At 44.3% G+C, this 25,116-nt stretch overlaps 1 protein-coding gene across 1 annotated transcript in view; it reads right to left on the reverse strand.

The window, feature by feature from the left end:
- Positions 1 to 1,018: 1,018 nt before the first annotated feature.
- The window catches only part of LOC310780730 (endothelin-3-like), a gene marked incomplete at its 5' end in the record, with an annotated part of 29,370 nt that continues 5,272 nt past the window's right edge, over positions 1,019 to 25,116 (reverse strand). Inside the window, 3 exons of the mRNA XM_083641239.1 lie at positions 1,019 to 1,154; positions 3,885 to 4,043; positions 13,179 to 13,386. Coding sequence (XP_083497365.1) covers positions 1,106 to 1,154; positions 3,885 to 4,043; positions 13,179 to 13,386 — 416 coding nt within the window. The 3' untranslated portion in view covers positions 1,019 to 1,105. The remainder of the gene's footprint in view (positions 1,155 to 3,884; positions 4,044 to 13,178; positions 13,387 to 25,116) is intronic.

Genomic DNA, 25,116 nt, shown 5'->3' on the forward strand with positions numbered 1-25,116 from the left:
ACATGAAACTGCTCACAACTATGTCTGTGTTATCTTGGATAACCGGGTCATTATTTCTGGAAAGAGACATTGCTGTTGAGTTTTTCAAATGTATGTTTTTGCCGTTTTGAGCACCACAAACCGAGTGCCATCCAGTTCCATTGTATTGGAGAAAAGGCAGAAATCTCTTTGCCTGATATCTCCAAAACTCAGCAACTCACACCAAAACGATGTACATGGATAAACAGCACTACATGTAAGATGAAAAACATGTAATTTTGGATTTTAGGGTGAGCTGTCCCTTTAAGGGCTACAGGTGACCCTTGCGGGGGATCCCATGCACATCTATTACAAGCACATAAGCACCTCATGCGGTTGGTAGCACCACGTTGTAATATAATATATATGCCTTTTTTTGTTTTTGTTTTTCTTTCCTGTGTCTGAGCTTGCTCAAATGTGTTCTTTGTGTTCTAAAAGAACTGAAAAATTAAATATTTATAAAAAAAAGAAGAAGAAGAAGATATGAAAGTACGATTCCAGGCCAAAATCTTGGGTATTACGTCAACCTTTTTTGGAATCTAGCACAAAACAATAGGCAAAAGTAAGGGGGTGAATGCTTTCCAGAGTGACTGTAAATAACCTCACCAAACGTGTTCCATGATACAGATTGCCAGGAGCTTCTCGATTGTTTGGGGATGTTGATGCAGGAAGAGCTGAAAGGCATCAGTTCTGTTCAAAATAATTGGCCTTACTCCCACTTCCTATGTCGTTTCTTGACTCCACGGTGTGCTTGATCGTGCCCGATGGATGTCATGTCTTTGACTATTGTATTGCGATAAAAGTCATCCTGATACTAGTCTCATGAGAGAGCAAAACAGGGGATAGCCTCCGGGGATCGGTATCGAATTTGCTCCGGAGTTCACGGGAAGCCGCTCGGCCTGAAGGAACTTGCACCGAGATTCATGGTGCCATGGAATGTCGGCAGTGCTGCGCTCCAAAGTTCTCCCCTTCAACGTGAGTATACCTGTGGAGTCGCTTGTGCCAAATGGGGAGCTGGGGGCAAAGAGGAGAGGGAGGGTCCAGTCCCCTGAGGAGAAGACCTGAGGATGGAGAGCCCGCCGAATCGTCATCCGGGGACCCTGGAGACGGTCCTGTGTGGTGCACTTTGCAGGGCGCTACATTTGGGATTAGAACAATCAAAAATAATTACTGCACACTGGTCCACCAATAGCTGGGTTTCCATCTGACTATTGCTATGCAAATTATGATTTTGCACACACATAAAACAATACTTAAATTGTTAATTATTAGGTGGAATTTTCTTTTGGTAATTAAAAAGATTATGGCATACATTGCGTGAAAATATATTTGTGGAAGAAATAATTATGTATAAAGACTCTCTGGATGTGTGTCCCCCGCCCCCCCTCCCTGATGATGCAGCTACATGTTCAGGCCAGCTGCACACCAGGTGCCGTTTCACAAGGCCTTCATTGATGGTCTGTGCGAAGTGAGTGATGACATAGGTGGCAGGTACTGTAGCCTGGTTAACCAGCCGCTCACGTGAACTCACATTTCATTTGGTTCTTCTGCGGGACCATCTGGCCTCAAGCCCTGGGAGGGCTAAGGGCATGGTGCAGGTTGGAGACCACATTGCATTAATATGTGGAAGGGGTATATAGCAATGGAATTTGGGAATAAAAAAACGTTTTTTTCAATCACACATAGCTGCGTTTAGACTAGTTTTTGTAACCAGCAGGGGGCACTGGTCCATTTCATGGAACTACCTTTTGTGATGTCACAGGGATGCAAAATAGTCACCTTTAGGTGACAGTCACATTTTCACATCAGCCCAAAATATGAGGATTTCTGAGTGGTTTTATGTCTGCCCTGGTATCTGTCACCTTTTTTCACTCTCCATGACTTTGCATCCCTGTGTCAGCCCCAGCAGAACATTTTCCTCTTGTGATGTCACTCCTGTTGTTATGTCACACGCCCATTTATAAAATGCCACATTTTCCTCCATATTTATACCCTGGGGGCCTGTGTGTGTGGGGGGGGGGGATCTTTGTCTTTTTGGAGAGTTTTCACTGTAATCATGAGCCAAAAATGTCAATTCAGATTTTTTTTAAACCTGCACCATGTTCTTTAAGCAGAAACTGCAAAGTGGAAGTGGAAGAGCCAATCAGCGACTGCGCTCAGTGCCCTGTGATTGACAGCGCAAGTTGGCCAATCAGGAACGCCAGGCTAGGTGGCAACATGAACCAGGCCCACAATGCAACAAGCAACACTTGAAAAAGTTTAATATTATGCAAATGAGTAGGTTGTATACAGAGTCACGGTGTGAAACCAGTCACATTTGTGCAAAAAAGTATTGGGTTCTTCCGTTCTTCCCTGTCTATAAATTTGTGTTGTTAGTTGGAATTTGTCTTTGAATGAAGAAGGAAAGAGATAATTAATATTATAATTATTATAAAGCTGCATTCAGCAATGTTTTTGTGTTAAAATAAGTGTTAAATGGCTCTATATTCTGACAGCAATCACTGAAATAAAGTGTTTGGTCAGTAACTTGGAGCCCCCAACCCCCCGCTGTCCTCTATCTCTCTCCTGTAGTCCTATGCATGCCGGACATATCTCCGCAACCGTAACTCGTAGAGACTCAAAGATGGCGGCGTTGGATTCGGGGTGAAAAAATACATATATAGGCCTATAGAGGCATCGCGATATGACCTTCCGTTTTCCAGAAAATGTCAACATTTCTCTGATTGGACAGCACCATGTTGATTTGTATGCCTTAATTCTATTGTCTCTCCAAAAGTAATTTGTGCAGGAAGACGCCCCATTCAATGTTAATTTTGTTTAAAATGTAGATATAGTTGTACCCATTAGGGTAAAGCAAAACTTCAAGATTGCCTTTTCAAGACATATGACTATGGATTATATTTGGGCAAGATTACTGTAAATAAACTGATAAACAACCAAAGAGGTCTAATGATGTTAGACAAACTGAGAATTCGTCTGAGTGTTTGAGCCAGAACATGACCAGTGAAACACCCACAAGCCAAGTGATTGGATTTTGTCTACATGTACGGTTAGGAAGACTATTTATTCACTTCAATCCAGTTGATAGAAACTTTGGCATACTATTATTGACATTTCAAAAGGTTGCTTAAATTGGCTTGACAGTTGGATGGAAACATAATTGACTAGAGGGCACTTGGTAGAGTGCATACCTCCGCCATGGCGTGCTGCTGTTACGTAAAGGCGTTTGGAACTTGCCATGCCTCCTTTTGGCTCGTGAGCGTGGAAAGTTAAGCAGTTCATCCTTGGCCCCTGACCAAACTTTCTACAAAGTTTTGTGGTGTTATGTGAATCTGTTTGCAAGTTAGGCAGCTTTTTGTGATTGCAACGCCCATTGCCACACCCCCTTTTGGCCAGTGGGCGTGGAAAGTTAAATGGTTCTAAGTTGGCCCATGACCAACCTTTCTACAAAGTTTCGTGGTGTTACGTGAATCCATTTGGAAGTTTGCCGCCTTTTAGTGATTGGACACGCCCATTGGCATCAAAGACGATGGGATATCAAAGCAAGACACCCCAACTTCCAGTCACTTCTTGCATCTGTGCCACGGAGGTATCGCCACTGCCACGCCCACTTAGGAGACTGGTCAGCCAATGAAGTTTCATACCATTGACAGGCAGCCAATCACAAGCTGATGACCACGCCCATTTAGGAGACCGGAAGAGTACCATTTCTTATTATTGGCGAAGCCGGCAGTGGAGTGTCTCTCTCTATATATATATAAATATATTAAAGGTCTCTGTGGGCATGGATGGTTACTCAGTTCGTCCTTGCCCCATGACCAACCTTTCCACAAAATTTCATGGAGTCCTGGATGAGACAGACTTACCTTGACTGACAGAAGTCATGGCACCCAGGATCTGCCTCAAGGCTGGCACAAACGCAGCGCTGGCTGCTCATCGACTCATGTTCAAGGGACAGTCCGGCAGCAGCACGTCGGAGTCTCTGAGGTCCGCGGTAGCTCGACATTCCATAGGGCACCATGCGTCTAAGAGGCAGAAACATGAAGCAGAAGCCATATTTGAATAATGCAAAAATAATTGGTCCTTTATTGAGTCACTGGCAACTTTACCACACTACAGGTTCACATAATTGTGTTTATCTTCACAACACATCTCTAAACAATTCAGCAACTGAATTCTATAAAGCAATCTAAAATAATGAGGCAAAATTGTTCCTTAATTGAGTCACTGGCAACAATACGAAACCACATACAGGTTCACATAATGATAGACATGTTGTGTTTATCTTCACAACACACATCTCAAAGGAAGCAACTGAATTCTAGAAAGCAATATTCCACTTCGTTTTAACATGGGGGAATTTGGCACTTGACCGCGATGAAAGCCAGACTATAAATTACCGTTACTCCCCAAGATCCGATACAGCTGGGATGAGTTGTAGTGTTCAGATTTTTACTTCCCATTCATTTGAATGAGGCCATGAAAAGCCTAAACACCTTGGTAAACATATTCATAGTATATTGCTGTAATTATCCAAGGCTTGAAAGGATAGGGTCTTATCTAAACAACTGACTTTGGTCAGTACTAGTGCATGAGTGTAAACTAGGGTTAGATCAATATTCTTTTGCTGATATAGGCCTATTGGGGTAATATTGTCCTTTTGTGAGATATGGCATTTTTGCCAGTGATGTAATTGATTTGATTAAGGTTCCGCCCTGACAGCTACATATAAACAAAAACAAACCTATAATATGTTTTTCATTTGATTTTATTTGTCAGATATTGAATATGGTCATTGGTACGGGTCTTGGCCTTCAAAGGCACCATACTGGACCAACCCAAGTGGAAAGTAATGTATGGCAGCTTCAGAGAATCCTGAAGCCTGGAAATGTTTTCCAGTGACCCTCAACAGGTTGCCAGTCCTCTGTCCTCACTTTGCACAGTATGAAGAATTCAATCTAAACCACATCGTCTGTGGTTCAGATTTCAAAGGAGATCTAAACCACAGATACATACACATACACACCATCACTGAAACACATGAATGAAGGCAAAATGATACATTGCACCATTGTAGAGGGACTCTCTCCCACTCCAACATGAGCTTACATTTAAGATTCAGAAAGTCATACATTTGAACAAAGGTTTTACAAAGGTCATGTTAATTCAGTGGCTTTCTAGGCCTATGATCGTTCAGAGACAGTAAAACAGTTCTGTGAAATGTCCTATACGTTTGCTTTAAGTGACCATGGTAATGGAAAATGGTACTGGAGTAAAACAAAAACAAGACAGGCAGCAGGTTTGGTAAGATTGAATGACAAGCTTGAAATGTAACTTCAAGAGATCAATTTTATGACATCGCTCTACACATACAGCCATGCCATCTGGATGGCACCCTTGATTCCTGAGTGTCAGGCTGGCATTCCCTCCCTCTTCTTCACATCACTCTGACACTCCCTCAGGGACTTCACTTTGGAATTCCTGTCATCTCAGAGAAGATGTTTGTGGCCTTAGGAGTTTCAGGCTTAGATGAAAAACAAATGTGGCCATCTTTGTTTTGCTTAAGTAAAACATTCTGTCTTCCTTTATTTTCAACACTTTGACACTTTTAATTCCCTTCACAGACGTACACGAGTAATGGATAATCAATTCAGACTTCACTCCTCACATGCGCAAAAATGCGCAGGGGCCAGAGCTTGAGCCTATCTTTATAGTTTATAGTATATTTTATATTGAAACTTTGACAATTAATTTGTTAAATGATGATGTTTGTACATTTTTGCGGTACCTAGGACAGCTGCAGTATGTTACTGACCTTAGGCCAGACTTCATTCATTGACTTCATTGTTTTAAAGTTCTCTGCCAACCACCAGGATTATAGTTTTGGTTCGGTTATCTTTCCCCCCCATCACCCTGGGTCGCTTCCTGGGCTCAATCATCAGCCAGAACATGAAATGGGAGCTGAACATCAAAGCTGTCACCAAGAAGGCACAACAGAGGATGGACTTTCTGCGGCGGCTGACGAAGTTCAAGGTGCCAAAGGCAGCGTTGGCATTTTTCTACACCACCACCGTCGAGTCCATCCTCACCTCCTCATCAACGTCTGGTATGCTGCTGCTGGCCCGCCGCAAGGATATCTCCAGACTGCAGTGCATCATCCACCGTGCTGAAAAGGTGGTCGGGCGCAGCCTGCCATGATCCCTTCAGGACCTACACACTGCCAGAATGCTCAAACGGTCTCAGAAAATCTTGGCCGACCCCACCCACCCAGGACACAAACTCTTCAGGGTCCTCCCCCATGCCAGAAGACAGATGTCTGGCAGTTTTAGAGTTTTAGAGTTTTATTAGGATCCCCATTAGCTGCTGCAAAGCAGCCGCTAACCTTCCTGGGGTCCGCAGTACCAGAACCTCTCGACACAGGGACAGCTTCTACCCAACTGCCATCTGCCTATTCAATGAGACTTAAAAGCCCCCACAAATCAGGACTTGGCCCCTCCCTGCCCCCCTGAGCACAACCGACTCGGCAAACAGCTGGGGTTCCCCCATGGACACTATCCTACCCTCCCCCCATTATATGTCACTTTGCACTTTAGAATTTGAGATTGTTTTCTGTCTTGATTCATCTTCTGCTGTTGATGTGATCGCTGCGCTGCATACTGCACTAAAGCTGTGTTCACACCAAGATATTTATTTTTCTCTCTGTCGCTCAATTCAACCCTTTGGAATCGCTCTGTCGCTGTGTTTAAATCGCTCGTCAACAGGCACAATAATTGACGGACATCTGGGGGCTATAACGTTACGCAATGTCATGATATTTGTCCACTACGAGCCACCGTAGTTGTTTTCCAAGCTAAGCCTATCAGCGTGCTCCTAATGCGAGCTCTATACCGGTAGTACAGACTTCACTTCCTGTCAGCCGTCAGCCTGTCAATCAGCTGTCAATGCGGTTTGGTGCCACACAATAAACCAGCGGTTTGTTCCAAGCCAGTGTGATCCTTGACTCACTCTCACACGGCAGCCAATCAGCGTTGAACAGCGAGCGACTGATGCCAGCGTAATTTCGCTCGAGTTGGGATATTTCATCTGGGGCGACGAGCGTATTTTCTCCCTATCGCTCTGTCTCTGTCGCTCGGACGCCCAGCAATTTTTCTCCCAGGCGAATATACGCTCAATCGCTCGTTTGCATTGACTTTGTATGTAAACTCGATGCCAGCGAAAAACTTTAATAGGTCGGTGTGAACGCAGCTTTAGACAAATTGGGATTGCGCACGTGTGAAGCGTGCGGAGCTAGAAATGAGCGTGAAGTGCACAATATTTCTAGTTACACTTATAAAGGAGAGAATTAGTACCAAAATCACCTCTGCATCTCCAGTAGATAGCTATGCTTCAATCTCAATCCTCAGTTTAAAGGATGGCTTTACCGGTAATCAACCCACTTTGTATCATATATAATCTTGGTAATATGCACATGGGCAGTGTTTTGCCTTCTCTCTCGGTTTACCTCAAGGAGAAAATGCTCACTGCTGCTGTCTGAAGAAACTCCGCCCCCACCAGCTGCAAGTCATTAAGGCTCGTTAAGGCTCTCAATGCAAATTCAGATGCACGCATACTTAAAAATAAAAAATAGACAATAACAGTCACCCTTGGAGCAGATTCTGCCTCTCCAGCAGAACTTCCGCAGCTCCGTTCTGACGCGTTGTGACGTACAACGCGTCAGAACGGAGCGCTTTGGCAGAGGAGGAAATGGGAGATCTCCATGAGGAAAACACAGAGAGGTAAACACTGCCCATGTGCTTATATTACCGAGATTATTAATGATATAAAGTGGGTTGATTACCGGTAAAGCCATCCTTTAAGCACAGTGCCTTACGAATGAATGACAACAGCACAAAAAACTTTCGCTCTCTACAAGTACAGAGATTCTCTCCCATTTTAACATTAGCCTACATGTCAGATTTAGCTGACAAGTTAGGCAAAGTCTCGTGAGATGAGACACCCTTTTCCATTCAAACAGGGGGTTTTTTGGTCCAATTTTCTCTCTATTTGACCAATCTCCTCAACAGGTCTGTCCGGTTTAGACATGTGTCTGAACCTGTCAGGTTTGTAGCATCCAGCATTAGAGCTGGTTAGTAAGCATCATCATTAGTAAAATCATCATTCCAGCTAGTCACTAATGATCCAGCATTAGAGAGCCACAACAATTGTCTTACTTTTCTGATAACACGAGTAACAAGCCTTAGCATGCGCATGCGCACCGGACAGAACTGGCGACTGGAGACATAGAGATGATCTTGGGAGATGATCTTGGTACCAATAAGGTGACCGATGGCCAAAAAGTCAAAGTAACACAAATGTGACTGCATAGGCTTTATGTAACTGTGGACAGCTTTCAGTCCTAATCACATGTCTACACAGGTCCTGAGAAAACTCTTTTTGGCCAAGTACTGTACAATTGGGTAGAAAATGGGGGGGGGGGGGGGGGGGGGGGTCAGAATAAAATTGACCTTAAAAAACAAGGTGGGCTTCAGCTTCTCTGGCCATGAGCAGTGACAGGGGGACACTTGCAGCGCTCTGAATTTACAGCTCCTCCGGTGCTCCAATTTACATTTATTGATTGTATTAAAAGTTTCAATGAACGACTTTACAATCGTCAAAAAGTTACTGTATGTGGTCGTCAAAATGCTTCTGACAGGTACAGACACACACAGTGTGAGAAGGGTGGGAAAAGGAACACTGACGTAACTCTCTGTTACACAACCAGGCAAAGCTGGGTAAAAGCATTTGTATTTATATGAGTCACAACAGAAGAGAACGTGAGTGACTTACATCCTCACTTACACCTAATTACCACAGCCTTTCACTGTTAGCCAGTGAGCAGTTGGGGATGATAGTTTTGCCCCAGGCGCTTCAACATTCTGGGAGGTTGCACCCTCCTCGTTCACTTTGCACACTCAAGATTTCCCTGATATCATTTCATAAACAGCATAACACACACTTGTCTACACACGTTTGAAAAAAAGAGAGAAGAAGAAGAAGAAAAAAACAACGATATGCACGTTAAACAACGTGCCACTATACCACCACAACATTTGTCCCAACTTGCGAAGACGGGAATAAAGTGGGGCCGTGTGTACCTGAAACAGCCAACGGCAGTCCTGGCACAAACAGAAAGAAGAGAAGCAAGAATGCTTTCCTAGTGTCTTGCCAAGCCGCAGAGAAGCGTTCCCTAGAGAATGATGTGTTAAGGTAGTAATCTGTGGTATGTCTGTCTGTCACCATACAATCAGGCAATGTGAACAACGGCAACTTTATGCCAGTAGGAAGCTATGTATTACAGTAGGTTGTTTCCTGGTTCAACACACCTGTAGATGCAACATAAAACATTTTGCATGAAGAGTCAGTGTGCCTCTCCGGCAAATTAAAGTTTTATGTGAATCTAAAAATTCTCACTCACTTATAGTAATTTCTAACAATTCAGTTCCAGTAATTAATTTTACATACTGACAAAAAGCTGCAAACATACAAAGACATAGTAGTCTTGCTTGCCAGGCTATCTCTTGCCAGGCTATCTGCACCAGCACAGGAGAGAGTCTGGCTCCTCTTACTCTCACTCTGGCATAGTGGGGGGGGGGGGGGGGGGGGGGGGACTCCGTTATCTTTACAACCATCCACCAAAAGTACCAAGCAGGCCTGCGTTATTGCACGATACAAATCTTCGTTAAAAACAGGCCATTTTCAGTGTGTAGGTTGCTAGCTTGCTAGCTAGCGTTGTTGTTGTTTGACAGCGGTGGAGGCATTTGAGCGACACGCGGGGAGCGGAAAGGGGTTTCCTTTCGCTCCAACAGAAATGGTCGGAGCCAATGGCAGGGCTTGCAGGGAGCATAAGGAGCCAATGGCAGGGCTTGCAGGGAGCAGAAGGAGCCAATGGCAGGGCTTGCAGGGAGCAGAAAGGGATTTCCCTTCCGCTCTGACTGAGCGGCAGAGCGTGCTCCTGCAGCCTGCTTCCAGTGAGTCAGACTAAAGATATAAAAGTAGCAGTAAAACTTTATTACCTGGAAAACCTCAAGGAGGGATTTCCAATAAACCGAAATCCCAGCGAGCTAAAACATTAAACCCCCCCAGTTTGATGCCTCAAATTCGGCCAAAGCAGGGGTCTGGAGCCCCCTTAACTAAACCCAGCTATAGGGGCTTCCAGCCTGGTGAGCTCCAGAGGCAGCCTGGTTCTCGGTGATAATCAGTCTGAATTTGGTGGTTGATTGTGGGGTAAAGGGAGCTCCATTGGTGGATCAAATGATGCTGGCCTGTGGCGCTCCAAAGCATGCATGAAAGTGGAGAAGAGAGGCCCTGGCGGTTCCTCGAGGGTGGGTAGCTCTGGTTCATTCATTGTAGCCTCCAGGGGAGTGTAAAACCGAGTTTTAACGTATTGGCTGGTCAGTGTAGCTATAATCTAATATACTATGAAGACTAAGACGCATATCTTTCACCTTCTGTCGACCATTATCCAGCTCTGCATGATAGATCAGAAGTTCTCTCTGATCTCTGTCCATTCAGCTTCACGGCCTCTCTTTAGTTACTTTCATATGTTCATTGAACAAGTCCATACCACATTCTCTCTTACACATGAATAAATGTATGGCTTGCCACAAAGTGGTGACTGCTTAGCATGAGCATTTATTACATTATTTTTGGTTTAACAATGTATTCAGATATCATACTTCACTGATACCTATTGCACACATGAGATGTTATCGAAATGAATGTGTGCACAACTTCATTAGAACATCGCCCCCCTCCTACCTATAGTGGTACTGGAACAGTTTTAATGTATCTGTATCTGTCATGCAGATGTCATGTATTTTGGCAGGTCTTCAAGTTTCACAAGATTTAAGTAGAGTTAACATGTGGAGCGCAGAGGAGAAGATTCAAGCCCGGTATCAATAAATACTAGGCAAGGCAAACTATTTGTATGGCACATTTCATACACAAGGCAAATACATTGTGCTTCACATAAAAAAAAGTTCAATCATGAGAGGCCAGTCGGTAAGATTTAACAAGCGGATTTATTTAGCAAATGGCAAGCATGGCAACTACTTTGGCGTATGACTCCCTTGCCAGGTGGCGCTCCTCTTGAGGTGAGAGGAGGGCATCTGAATAGGCTAGGATAGAGAATCCCTCGCTATATACTGTATACTAGGATGAACTGACGTCATAACTGATGTCATACTTAAACTTGACTGGCGTCACGGGCTGATCAGGTTATGCGGATATGGCAGCCTTCTGATTGAAATTTGGTATGAAACGTCACAAGACTACAACTATTTTAAAATGACATTAAAAAAGAAAGAAAGAGATAGAGATCAAATATTTAAGATACACAAAATAAATAAATAAACTAAACCTGTTACATCTGCAGACAGATGATTTAGCGGAAGGCAAGCATAATTAAAAGCAGCTTCACCTGATTGTTGCCCCCAAGCATGATCACCTGGTTTGCAAACAAGCCAAAATGGTCTCGCTCCTTGACGTGACGTCACCTGAAAACATGCTATTGGGTCCCAGCTTGATATGGGAGTCCCAGCTACATTGTAGCAGGGACCCCAAGGCCCTCTGTTTTTCCATATTATCCCTGACTAGACATCTTAATTGTTGTTTTGTATCTGTTGCCTGTTGCTTGTTTCTATTTTTCTCGTTTTCTGTCGACTCTTACTGTAAACAGCTTTGGGTCATTGAAAATCGCTATATAAAATAAATAAATTCTTATTATTATTATTATTAACAGTTGTTTGCTACTCAAGTGTTGACATCAGCAGCGCTGGTGTGACACAGTGCGCTTGGCACCTGCACATTATTTTCTTGTTTGCATTTTCTATCTGTTTCCGTTTTTACAGTGTACAAATGAATACAACTGAAAATGAAACACCTCCAGGTTGGGTGAAGGTTGAGGAAAGCAGGGAGGCGGAGAGGACGTCTGGGAGTTGAAGAGGGGGGACATGGGCGAGGGGGACGAGGGGGGAGAATTGAAGAGCGAGGCTTTGGGGGTGCTGGAGCCTGAGTGCTGGCTGGTTATATGGAATCATTAAATGCTGGCAACTTTATTAGCACTCAACTTGAGTTCTAGGCTGTTTTAACTCACCGACTGAAGACATTTGAAGTGAGCTCATTTTCCAGTGCAAGAAATCTGCACGTTTCTAGCAGAGCAATCTGCTGTAGCCGTTTATGGCAGTCCAGAGTGTGAGGAGGCATTGTGTATTCCCGAATACTGACAAGTTTAAGAAATAGGTGATCACAACCTCCTCCAATACTCCTTTTTGTGGGTGTAATGCATCCAGCACTTTATTTCTTCTTCTGTTAGAAATTAAGTGCTCGGTGCTATTTTATGTGCTATTCATGTGTGATTTTGTAAGAGCCATGCAGGACACAAGCTTTCATTGCATTGAAATGTATCTTTTTTTTTATATGCATTAAAAGAAAGAAAGAAAAAGAACTTGAACTCGAAAATACCATTTTCTGTTCTGCAGTATCAGCACCATGGACAGTGACCAGCATAGAAAGCAGTAACTAAATAATATGACTGAAAATACCCCTAAAGATCATAGTTAGATCATAGCCTACAGTCATCAAAATCCCCTATGGAGGCATGAAGAAAGGATGAAGTAGGCTATATGGAGTGAAGAGGCAGGGATAGGAGAGAGAGAGAGAGAGAGAGAGAGAGAGAGAGAGAGAGAGAGAGAGAGAGAGAGTGTGAGAGAGAGAGTTTTGGACTTGAAGGGTAATAATTACTGCTGTTGGACTTGCTATGACTTGAACTGTACTGTTTGGGGCCTTTAGGGGAGCGATTACTGGACATAGTTTATTATAATAATGTTTTGGCTTTTGTGCATGAGTTGCACAAACCAGCCTCCCACCTAGGCTACTTTGTTATAAATGTGCTGACTAGGCTACATGTCACAGGCAAATAGCTATACTAAAAGCAGCACTAAAAGCTCTTCATCTTTAGGCTGTGGACAATGTTGCAGACCCAATATAATATTGCAGCGATTGTGCTAGATATTGGTTTGAGTTATTTGATAAAACAGCTGGATAATCCTAATCCCAGCTCATGGGTTAAAACATGAAATGAAATGACATGAAATGAAATGAAATAAATGGCTCTGTCTTACTCGGGAGTGTTGACCCAGATGATATCCAAGTGACAGTAGTAGACGCACTCTTTATCCTTGTAGGAATAACAGGTGCAGCGCTTGAAGCGTGCCTTCGCCTCCGTTCCCTCAGACTGCGGTAAAACCTGGGATCCCCGGGAGCCAAACGCACTGCGAGATCCGACAGGTTTGACTTCGCGTCTGACCAAGGCACCCGACGCCAACACACCTTGTATGAGAAATATGTACAAACAAGAAGAGGAGGGGGGGAAAAAAACGTTCTTTAGATCACAAAAAAAAAAACTATGCAGAAAGATGCGAAAGTTTGCTGGGGAGCTACGTAGCCTACCTTGTAAAACAATTAATGCCAGTGTTGTGAAAAGCACGAGTCTCGGGTCGATGGATATCCTTGCCATATCAGATATTCCCGAAATCAAGCATTATGAAGATGTAGCACACATAAACGAATCTCCAATCAACGTCGAGGAAACAACGTCCATAAACTTCTCTCGAGATGTTCTTGCGCCGCTCATCTCGTATGATCCAGACGTGAAATAACCCCTCGATCAGCGGATAGCTTTCGCACAATTCCTTTCATATTTGACGTCCTGTCATAAATCCTGCGTGTAACCATGCGTGTAACCTGCAGTGTGAGGAGGAATGTACGCTTCCGCCTCCTAAACCCCCGAGCCAATTAGCTCAGTGTGTTTTAAAGCTGCGCTGAGTGTGGAGCGACGAGTGATGCTCCTCAAAGTCACTCCGCCTACAATGAAATATGCTTTGCACAGGCTATAGCTTACAATACACGCCCACACACCCCTCCTCCTCCTCTTTCAGATCAGCACGAAGTAGGCTACAATGTAATAGAATGAGCTCATCCAAAAGCTCAACAAAGATGTAGGCTACAAAACAAACACGTTTACAGAAGCAGGGAGATATAGCCTACTGAAAGAGTATGCTACTGTATTATAGAGCAGTGGACAAATATGATCCAACTATTCAAATGTGTCCATTTGCAATTTTGATTATGAAGGCCTATGTCTTCGGGATGGGACCATAACCGGTAGCCTGGGTGAACCCAGCCGCCACGTGACCTGCTCTCAGAGTTCTCAGTCACTACCTTGTGACTGTAAGCAGGGTAAGCCTGAGAGCAGGTCACTGGGGGCTGGGTTTACCCAGGCTACATAACCGGTGGTTATGTATTGTAACCAGGGCCGTAGCCAGGGGGGGGGGGGAGTGTGGACGATTCCAAGGGCCCTTGACTGACAGGGGCCCCAAATGGCCAAACTTTTCCACCGCCGTCCGAAGGCCCGATGTGATATCCTTTCATGGGGCCCGAAATCCCTGGCTACGGCCCTGATTGTAACCTTAGTTATATGATCAAGTGGAGCCTTCTGGCAATCAGTTTGCCTTCACACTTCAGGGGGATGAGATGAGAGGACAGCACACTGAATTTTTGAGAGACACGTCAGCCAATGGGTGAGGGCGGAGCCGGCCCAACTCAAATCCGGTCACAGACAGCGCCAGTTGGAGCGGCAGCTAGGACAGGACTCCAGCTTGAAGGCTTCACCTGTGATCATATGAGGGTTACAATACGTAACCATCATTCGATTTCTCACAGGCTGCAACTTCTGGCAATTCATTTGCCTACTACTGAGGCGGAGTGCAGACCATGACGCTAACCCTCCTCCTGTCCACCGACAAGGAGGCAGGTTCCAATGTCAGCCAACTGCAGGGCCGGGTCTCTAAGGCAGCTGGCCGAAGAGACCCGGGAGCAGAGTGACAAACAAGGTATCATTAACACCGAGCGCAAAGCACAGCGTGCGCCTCACCCATCCCGTGCGTCCCAACGACTCAGCAACAGGCTGGAGTGGCCCGAGGCACGCACACACTCAATCTCCTGCAGGCGAGGTCAGATCAAGCAGCATCGCCACCTGACTGACAAGCCCTAAGAGACATCTGGCCAATGGGTTTCGAATGGCCCCTAACGAGGACCTCCTAGGAGAAGATTACCCGAAGACCGACCTCACACACAGCCCACACAGCAAGAAGGGGACGCGGCTGACGCACACACCTCGATGGTGTCAAGCGGACATCAGAGGAACGAGAGAACAGACCTACTTGCTGCCTCTCTCACCACACCAGCAACAGTGAATTGAGCCCTCGCGCACTGGATGGTCCAGACCGGCGTGCATCAGTGGGTCTGTCCCTGCAGGAACCACAACCTTTTTTGCTGCTTTAATTTATGATCATTGGATAATTTCAAGAATTTTTTTTCTCTTTCTTTTGCTGTATTTATTTTAGAGTTTAACACAAAGATCAACTGACAGAACTGAGTCACACACTCACGCACGCACGCACGCGCACGCACGCACGCACGCGCACACACACACCCTTGAAAGGTGAGGATCAGCAATTTCCTCACTTTTGATGTTTTTCATAATCCTTTTAGGATTTTCATAATCTTTCCGTCCTCAGGAGGACTGATCCTTACAAGGATAGAAATACAAGTGCAGTGCACACACACTAAACTAGCCCATTGAAAAAGTGAGGAGTGTCAAAATGTCCTCATCTTGGAGGATCTCATAATCTTTTGATCTTTTGGGAGGACATGTTATCCTCACAAGAATACAAGACACACACACACACACACACACACACACACACACACACACACACACACACACACACACACACACACACACACACACACACACACACACACACACACACACACCCACCATGCATTCCACACACCTCGAAAGTGAGAGAAGAAGGAATTAAGCGGTCTGGAATCATCACTGCCAGCCAGAAGGCAGAGATTAAGGCCCTGTCTAAGTTTTAATAACATCATCCTGTCAGAAGGAGATTGAGTGTGCCCAGATCAGTAGCACCATGAAATGCTCATAAACCTTTTCTGTATATTTGAATGCTACAGGATCAATAATCAGCAGCCATGCACGGCCTATAAAAACTGCTGCAGTCACAGTTCATGCATCTGTTCCCTGCGGGGTGGCGGTAATCAGCCACCTTATACTGTAACTCCATGGTGTCGGGGCGAACTGCTGTGACACTTGTAATCCTGTCAATCTGGATAAACTCACCTCAAAGCCTTGCTTCATTTTAAATGAACCAGACCAGCCTGCTAATTATGCTATTATACCAACTCCAAATGGCACCCAGCAACCAGCAAACACAAAGTACTTAGAATCACTTCTTATTTTCTTCTTCAAAAATTATTGTGAGGCGACTTCTCTGTACTCCATCTATGACTTTTCTTGCATCTTAACCTATACATCAGTGTTGCAACGCCCACGCAACTGTTTCAATTCAACGTTTTCATTTTTCTGGGTCGGACAAATTGCAAGCAATTACAGTTAATGATTTTTCGTTCGACACACTGACAGCAGAGTAATCGTTCTCATTGTTTACATTAGTGATGATGACATACCATAAAGTTCCTTTCATTCCTAAGTTATTAGCTCATGTTTTAAAGGTTGAACATTAGGCGCATTTCCAGCCTATTAAAATGTACAACAAGTAAACAAACAAGAGTTGATATGGCAGAAATGTGTACAAATCATTAAATACTTATCATCTGGGATGGTGATTTTATTTTGATAGTAAATGATTGTTTATTTTTAGTGCGATTGCCTAAAATGCTTCTCAGTGACTGATGACAACCATTAGACTACACTGGAATCGGGGTATGTGTGTGTGTGCGTGTGTTGTACAGATGTTGATTTGAAAATGCAGCGACACGCACAGAGAGGAGTAGTTTCCCCTGCTGCCCCCAAGTATATTTAAGTATATTTTTATATAAGTGAACAGGGCACATTTTCATAGGATCATATAATATAGTATAAAGCGAAAGGCCAAATAGTGGAAGGCAAAGAGAAATAAAATGATTTGCCTGATGTGCGTATGCATATTTGAACTTTGCCTAAAGTTTAACCCCAAACATGACTGCTGTTTGACACAACGTGGTGCCGTGAAGAGACACTTTTGAGCTTCATAGTCAGCAACAAACCCATGGGCCAAACCAGGGACAGCTGTGTGTGGAAGGGAGAGCAGACTTTATAAATGCTGGCTGGGCTCGTTCAAATGGAGTCATTTAATTGTTGACTCACATATCTATCCACAGGGGCCCCATGTGGGAATGACTGGAGCCACAATCTGACCTTTCGCGGCTTAGTTTCTCAGTATATCACTTTTGAGCGGATACACGGATTCTCAGCATTCTCAGTGGGTATGGGTTTAAGCTTAAAGGGACAGCTCACCCTAAAATCCAAGATGCATATTTTCTCTCACCTGTAGTGCTATTTATCCATCTTCTAGATCGTAAAAGCGACTAGCGACAAATCTGTTTTTTTTTTTGTGACCATGGGAAGTAATGTGTTGAATCCAGTGCATTTGCAAATAAATGGGCCTTTTTCACAGCAGACATTTTGTGTCTAAAAGGCAGGTAAACACAGGTGCAACCAAAACATTAACACAGCACTGGAACACCTAAATGGACTGGAAGTTGGAAACCCTCATTAATGTTTTGGTTGCACCTGTGTTTACCCTGCCTTTTAGACACAAAATGGCTGCTGTGAAAAAAGTCAACTGGTGCGTTTAGGGTTTCTCTCCCTGTCAGTGCTGCACACGTATACACACACAGTGCATAAGGTTTGCTTATCATGTATAACGGCGTATGCCGAATCTGGCCTGGGCGGGCGGAGTCAGCCCTTTATATCACAACGGCTATGTCGCGGCGTGCAAAATTGGATATGCAAATTAGCGTGTGACATCATCTAGCGACTTTCTGAGCAGCCAATAGCTGCTTTTGTTGGGAAAGAGTTGACAAAACTGGCAACTAGCTAGCAGCTGGAGGGAGTGGTTTGGTCGAAAGAAAATAGTTCCTACATGAAACTGCTCACAACAAGGTCTGTGGATTATTTTGAGTTAGAACACGGCTCTCTTGAATACTCGATTCTGATTGGTCAATCAACAAGATTCACCGGTCATTATTTCTCGACAACCGACCGCTGCTCTGCCACACCTGGATTAATCAGTTGATAAGAGCCTTTTGTCAGCAAGACACTACTAATTAGGCCAACCAGTTGCAGCTGTGGTGTCTTGTGTGCCAAATATGAATGAAACCGCTTTGTCGTTGAAAACGCTATTAAGAAATCTATTTGAATAATTATTTTTGTCAGATTATTGAATGATTTAGTTGTAGGCCGTGTTCTAAGCGGGAATGGATAGTGAGCCGGTGATTACTGGAAATAATGACCTTCAGGTGAATGATTAAGCCCTCCGCTGCGCGTCGGGCTCAATATCACCTGTCGGTCATTATTTCGCCAGTAATCACCGGCTCACTATCCATTATCCCTTACTTACTGGGTCCTGATTTCTGGAAAGAGACATTGCTGTTGAGTTTTTCAAATTTATTTTTTTGGCACTTTGAGCAACACAAGTCAAGTGCAATCCAGTTCCATTGGAAAGAAGGCAGGAATCTCTAGGGCTGATATCTCCAAAACCCAGGCAACGAATACAAATCCATCGAGATGGATAAACAGCACCACATGTGACAGGAAAAATATGTATTCCGGGACCTTCTTGCTGTGATTTCAATTCAATTAGTTCATGATGTTTATTTACTGCATAGTTATGAAAACGATGTCACTGTGGGATGTGTGGGTGGGTGGTCACAGTAAATAAATTGTGATTGTTTGGACATTATATGGGAATACTTCTTTGACCACAGGTAGCTGAGAAATAAATCGTTTCAGGCAACCTTCCCAGGCAACGTCATGTGACTGCAATTAACGTTACACTCCGCCAACAGCCAGTAGCCTATGATCAAACTGCTTTTTCAAAACACTTTAAAAGAAATTATAAATGCGGTATGAATATTGGTAAAGTAAATAAATGTTGGTTCGCTTAACTTAGTGCACTTTTGTGTATTTTTTCCAGTCAAAGTGGGCTTATTGGGAAGTTTCATTCTTCTTTGCTGTTTCAAGGTGTTGGATGTCTTACTCTTGAGCAATCTCTGTATGCTTCCTTCCAAATCAGCAAAAGGGAACCTTAAAAAGATGCATCCGTGTCCTACATTGCGACAATAGGCCTACTACAACTTGACAAATTGTGGCTTCCAACCTAGAAATGCAAACTTTAGGAAGCTTCCTCTGGTTTGAGACAGCCTGTGGACAGAAAGACTCAAGTAGTGGCAATAAGGCCGGCAGTGGGTTTCTGAGGCTTTTTAGCTAAAGCTCCCCTTAAATCACTATTATGAAAACAGACCTGCATCACTGAGCCTGTAACCCCAATTTCCTCTCACGTCTGTTCCCTCCCTGTCAAACAACACGCTGTCATAACGACGTGCTTTTGAAGCCGTATCATTTACTTTGATCCGTGATTGGATGTTGGAAACCCTCATTACTGTTTTGCTTGCACCTGTGTTTGTTTACCCTGCCTTTTCGACACAAAATGGCCGCCGTGAAAAGGGTCTATTGTGTGTGTATGACTGAGGTATACTGGTACACACACAAAGTACGCACCCACCCACCCACATGCAAAGCATAGACTGCTAGAGGGTAAGCTTACATACAGTAAGCTTACCCTCTTACGCCTGTCTCTTGCGTGATGATCCCAAGTCTCTTATACAGCTTTTCATCTCTCTGCAGGTTATATAAGTGTCCATGTACGTTCCCTCTGAGGTATCCAGCGAAGGCTTTTTTTCCTTTGAATATTGACTCATCTTGACCCCCACTCTCTTCCTTCCCAAATTCCCCAGGGCCAGGGTTTTGTGCCATACCCCCAATCTCCAGCGCATTCCCCAGGCTGGGAAACAGAAGAGAATTCCACACAAATGAAGACCATATTCTGCCTGCACTCCCCTGACCATAGTTGTTGAGACAGAATGCTGTCTGAAAGTTGACCGCATGTGGTTAAGTGGTCACATGACACGTGCATGCTCGCTGGCTATCGTTTTTGTGGGGGTTCTGAGAGGGACCTTTTGGTGAGTCTGAGGTTAGAGGACTGTGAATGTATATTGATGACAAGACAATCATGTGCATTATAGGCAGTCAAAAATATACAGTAAATCTCCTTGGATACTTAATTGTTCTGGCATGGATGACAAAAACATCAGGTTTATGGGAGTAAAGCGTGAAAACAAACGTGAATTTATTCGCTTTTAATTAACGTCTGATATTTTTACTCGTTGATTTTGATTTACACGTGAAAGTTGACACAGCTTAAATTAGTGCCGGCCAAATAAATCTATACTGTCCTGCGAAGTGTTTGTGAAGCGGCCCTTGATCTGAAAGAAACTCACTGAAATGGATTCTACACGTAACCGTGAATCATGTGGGAATGTCATTTATTTCAATAGGATTTCAGCTGTCACTTTGTCCTGTTTGTCTTGGCCTCCACATGTGTTTTATCACACAACATTGGGGGGTGAAAAGCCAGGAAATTTGCAAGCTCACTCCTGGAGGCGGAGCGCTGTGGAGCCACCAGGGTGGGAACACCAGACAGGATTCATTAGCACCTCCGAAATGGATAGCTTGTTCCAGTGGTGGAATCTTTGGCTTTAGTTAAGTTAAGTTATCCTTTATTTATCCCCATGGGGAAATTCATCCTCTGCATTTGACCCATCCTCTACTAGGAACTAGGAGCAGTAGGCAGCCGCAGTGCAGCGCCCAGGGACCAACTCCAGTTCTTTTGCCAGTGCCTTGGTCAGGGGCACTGACAGGAGTATTAACCCTAAAATAGTTACATGTCTTTTGGTGGTGGGAGGAAACCGGAGCACCCCGGGGAAAACCCACACGAACACGGGGAGAACATGCAAACTCCACACAGAAAGGACCTGGGATGGACCGGGGTTCGAACGCGGGACCTTCTTGCTGTGAGGCAGCAGTGCTAACCACTGAGCCACACAGACACGTGCATCATGATGTATTATGGATCTACTCGACTACTGTAACTGCATCCTCTACGGCTCACCAAACACAATTCTCAATAAACTGCAATATGTCCAGAACTCCGCTGCTCGCCTGCTCACCTCCACCCGTCGCCGAGATCACATCACCCCTGTCCTTCACAAACTCCACTGGCTCCCAGTCAAACACCGGATAGACTTCAAAATACTGCTCACCACCTACAAAGCCCTCGACAACCTGGCCCCTCCCTACCTCTCCGACCTCCTCCTCCGCCACACCCCTACCCGTCGCCTCAGGTCCGCTGACACTAACAGCTTGATGGACCGAGCTCCGGACCTGGGGCGACGGGGCCTTTTCAGTTGCTGCACCCTCCCTCTGGAACGCCCTCCCCGTCCACATCCGTCAGGCAACCACTCTACCATCCTTCAAACAGGCCCTCAAGACCCACCTCTTCAACCTCGCCTTCACCTGCTAATCGTCCTCCCCTCCATCATCACAACTCATCCATTTTTAAATCACATACTCTGTTTTATTGTTATTACTATCGTTATGTTCTTTTATGTTCTGTATCTATTAAATGATTTTATTGTGTTTAAAGCGACTTTGAGTATTTAGAAAAGCGCTATATAAATCTAATGTATTATTATTATTATTATTATTATTACATGTATGCATCTCAAAATCAAATCTAGCACTAAATGAAAGTGGATTTCAAGTTTCACCTATGTAAAGTCACTAGCCATCTTTTTCACTACAAACAAAAGCCATGGCCGGTACACTCGACATGTTCGTCGCCTCGCCCCTCCTTCGCTACGGGGGCTCAAAAGTCGCTCATCCCGATCTCGACTCTTCTCGTCCCTGGCACCTCAATGGTGGAACGAGCTTCCACCTTCGGTCAGGACAGCTGAATCACTGCCGATCTTTCGGAAAAGACTAAAGACACACCTTTTAAGGCTCCATCTGGGCCCTTCTTGATCTAACTTCTTTCTCTCTCTTTCTAAAAAAAAAAAAAAAATACTAACCTAAACTAAACTTGTACCACTGTTCCTTCAGAAGTTGTAGTTGTCATAGACTGTGCTCCATAGTTGATTGCTCTATTGCTGACAAAAATGTGTTATTAAGTCGCTTTGGATAAAAGCGTCTGCCAAATGACGTAATGTAATGTTCTCCCTGTAAGCCAAGGCCTGCCCTCCTGAAGGGTTGATAGAAGTGTATTACTCTCTATCTCAGAGGGACTGTGCTCATCACAGGTGGAAGCTTTTATAGCACACATGGGCAAAATGCGGCCCCCGGGCTGGACCTGGCCCCTGGACCATCTCAATCCAAAACAAAACAAACCCGAAAAACTCAATAAAAGGCAGAATTATGTTAATAAATCTCTCATCTGCTACAGCCATTGGATTTGCATCACTATTATATCAGGAGATGAACAAGAAATTACCAATCACAGCGGGAGAGAGGGTTAAAAATAGGGAGACTCCCGCGAAAATCAGGAGTGTTGGCAGGTATGATCTCCAATGTGTGGCCCTTCGCTTACTTGACGTTGGATTTTTTTTTTGCCCACCCCTGTTTTATACTCTGCCTTAAAGTGCCATGGTGTTTTTGACTGTGTGCATCAGAGGGGATGTTCACACCTGGCATTTAAGTGTCCCAGCTCGGCTCGATCTCAGTAAAGTACAGATCTGAAATGCACATTGAAATGCGAGCGGAGTCAGACCACCTACGGAGGAGGCTGGGGGCCGCATGTGGTTGGATTCCTGTGTGTGTGAACGCAACGCGACCTCGGAGTCATGAAGGACCGCCTCCACGATCAGAGATGTAAGGCCCTAACCCTGGCAGTTATCGGTGGCTTGCTCTATAGAGCCAGGACACGTGCGAAAAACCAAGTGTGGAGACAGTCTGGCAAGCGAGACTAAGGACACACAGACCTGAATGTGAGATTAGAGGACTGAGACAGATCCTGTCATGTCAGGATAGCGAGTCTGACCTCAAGCTATAACGCATTACATCATCTTCCCCTAACTGTGGGGGGTGTGGCTTGAACAGCCCCGCCCACACTCTGAACGGAACTTTCACATTTGCATTTTGCACCTCTGCCAAAAAGAAACGTGTCAACAAAGGTGAGCGTTATCTCTCTACCCGTCAGAATCACTTTTATTGCCACAGTATGCAAGTTACATATACGAGGAATTTGTCTTAGTGTCTGTATGCAGCGTAGCGGTCACATCAATATACAGAGATAAGAAGTAGGAAGATAACTAAAGACAATCACAAAGTTGCAAGTGCAATCAAATCGAGTAAATATATACAATGTTCATGAGTGGTGAAGTGTTCTGTGGATACCAGGTCGGATAAGCAGAAGTTCCCAATGGAACTGGACTAATGCGCGACCTGCGGTATGTTTTCGCAGTGAGTGGCGCCATTGAGATTATCGCAAAACCCCACACCATGATGAGGCCAAACTGGGCCATTCAAGGAAGTTCTGTCAAAGACAAAGCTCTGGATTAAATTAAAACTGACAATCTGAATAGGTGAATAAAACTGGAATCCAACTTCAGCTCCCTAGACAATCTCGGCTGCAGATTTGAGAGAGACAAACACATGAGTGGATCTTCAAAAACAAATTCCAGTCCAAGACATTGGTAATCATGACGTTTTTTTTTTTTAATGTTGTATAAGAATAAAAACACATGAGCGGTTAACCAGCAGCAGCTGCATAATAGGTAACTTCTATTGGAAGCTGATATAAATTCTCAAGAGATGTGTGACTGCCAAACCAAAAGCTATTGCAGGGACACAAATTGAAGACATCTGCCTTTGCTAAGACAAAAACTTGTTGAGAGGTTGATCCATTATTGGCGCGTATGGCTCAACCAGTTAGAAGAAGCGAAAAAAGAAATGAAGTTCTGCAGAGGTAGTAGGTACGGTACTTACTGTAGGTGAAAGCCAAGGGGTGTAAGAAAGGCTTTAAGGTAAACCAAATAAGCACATCTCCCAAGAAACACACATACTACTATACTTGCCAATGGGATTTGTGATGGTGTGGTAGTGAAGTAAACAAAACACTGAGCACAGAATGCTGCTTAAAGGGTACAGCCATGAAACTATAATAGAGCATCTGGCTAAATTGTGTTGATAAACACGGGGGGATTTGTGGTGAGACTACATTTTATTCCTGTATCTTGAACGACCGCACTGCGGATTTATGCCTCAGCCATTAGTTCATTCTTGAGTCCAAAATCGCCATTTGAGGCAAATTGGAAGAAATTCCGTCAAGGCGCTCCTGAGATGTTGCGTTACAGAGCTTGGAAATTGGGTGTGTGAGGTCACAGTGACCTTGAACTTTGACCTTTGATAACCAAAATGTGTCCAAGTCGATGTTTGAGCCAAATCAGAAGAAATTCCATCAAAGCCGTTCTTGAGATATCGCGTTAACGAACTTGGGAATGGCGTTCGTGAGGTCTCCTACTGTACCACTGCCAATACCAACATTCAGCTAGGGAAAGCATAGCCTAAATAAAGCATGACAGGATCTGTCTGCTGCACTTGCCCACAAATCACTAAATATCCTCCCCTGCTCTGGAAGTAACATTTCTTTAGGACAACTGAAAGATGATGCTCTGTTGATTTATTTCAGACTGGGTTTTTACACACCCAAACAGCTGGATATGGTTTACTACTCTCGTCATAATCATCCATGTTCACATAGTCCTACTGTACCTGATGACGAGGTTGGTCCGTGTATCATGGGTAACCACAACCGGGTCATTATTGACAGATGATGAAGTCGTGTGAGCTAGCTTGTCGAAAACTGTGCATTTCTCCGTTTGTACCTATTTGATGCACTTTGTCTTTGGCTAAGTCAACACTGAGGACTCATCCCTCATCAGGTGAGGGATCCCAGTCAACACTAGGGGTGTCAAAAATAATCGATTATAAGATGCATCGCGATGCGGACGTGCACGATTCTGCATCGATTCGCAAATGTCAAAAATCGATTATTAAAAAAAACAATAATAATAATAACT

Source organism: Poromitra crassiceps (assembly GCF_964638095.1).
Source record: "Poromitra crassiceps genome assembly, chromosome: 8".
NCBI classification, from domain to species: domain Eukaryota; kingdom Metazoa; phylum Chordata; class Actinopteri; order Beryciformes; family Melamphaidae; genus Poromitra; species Poromitra crassiceps.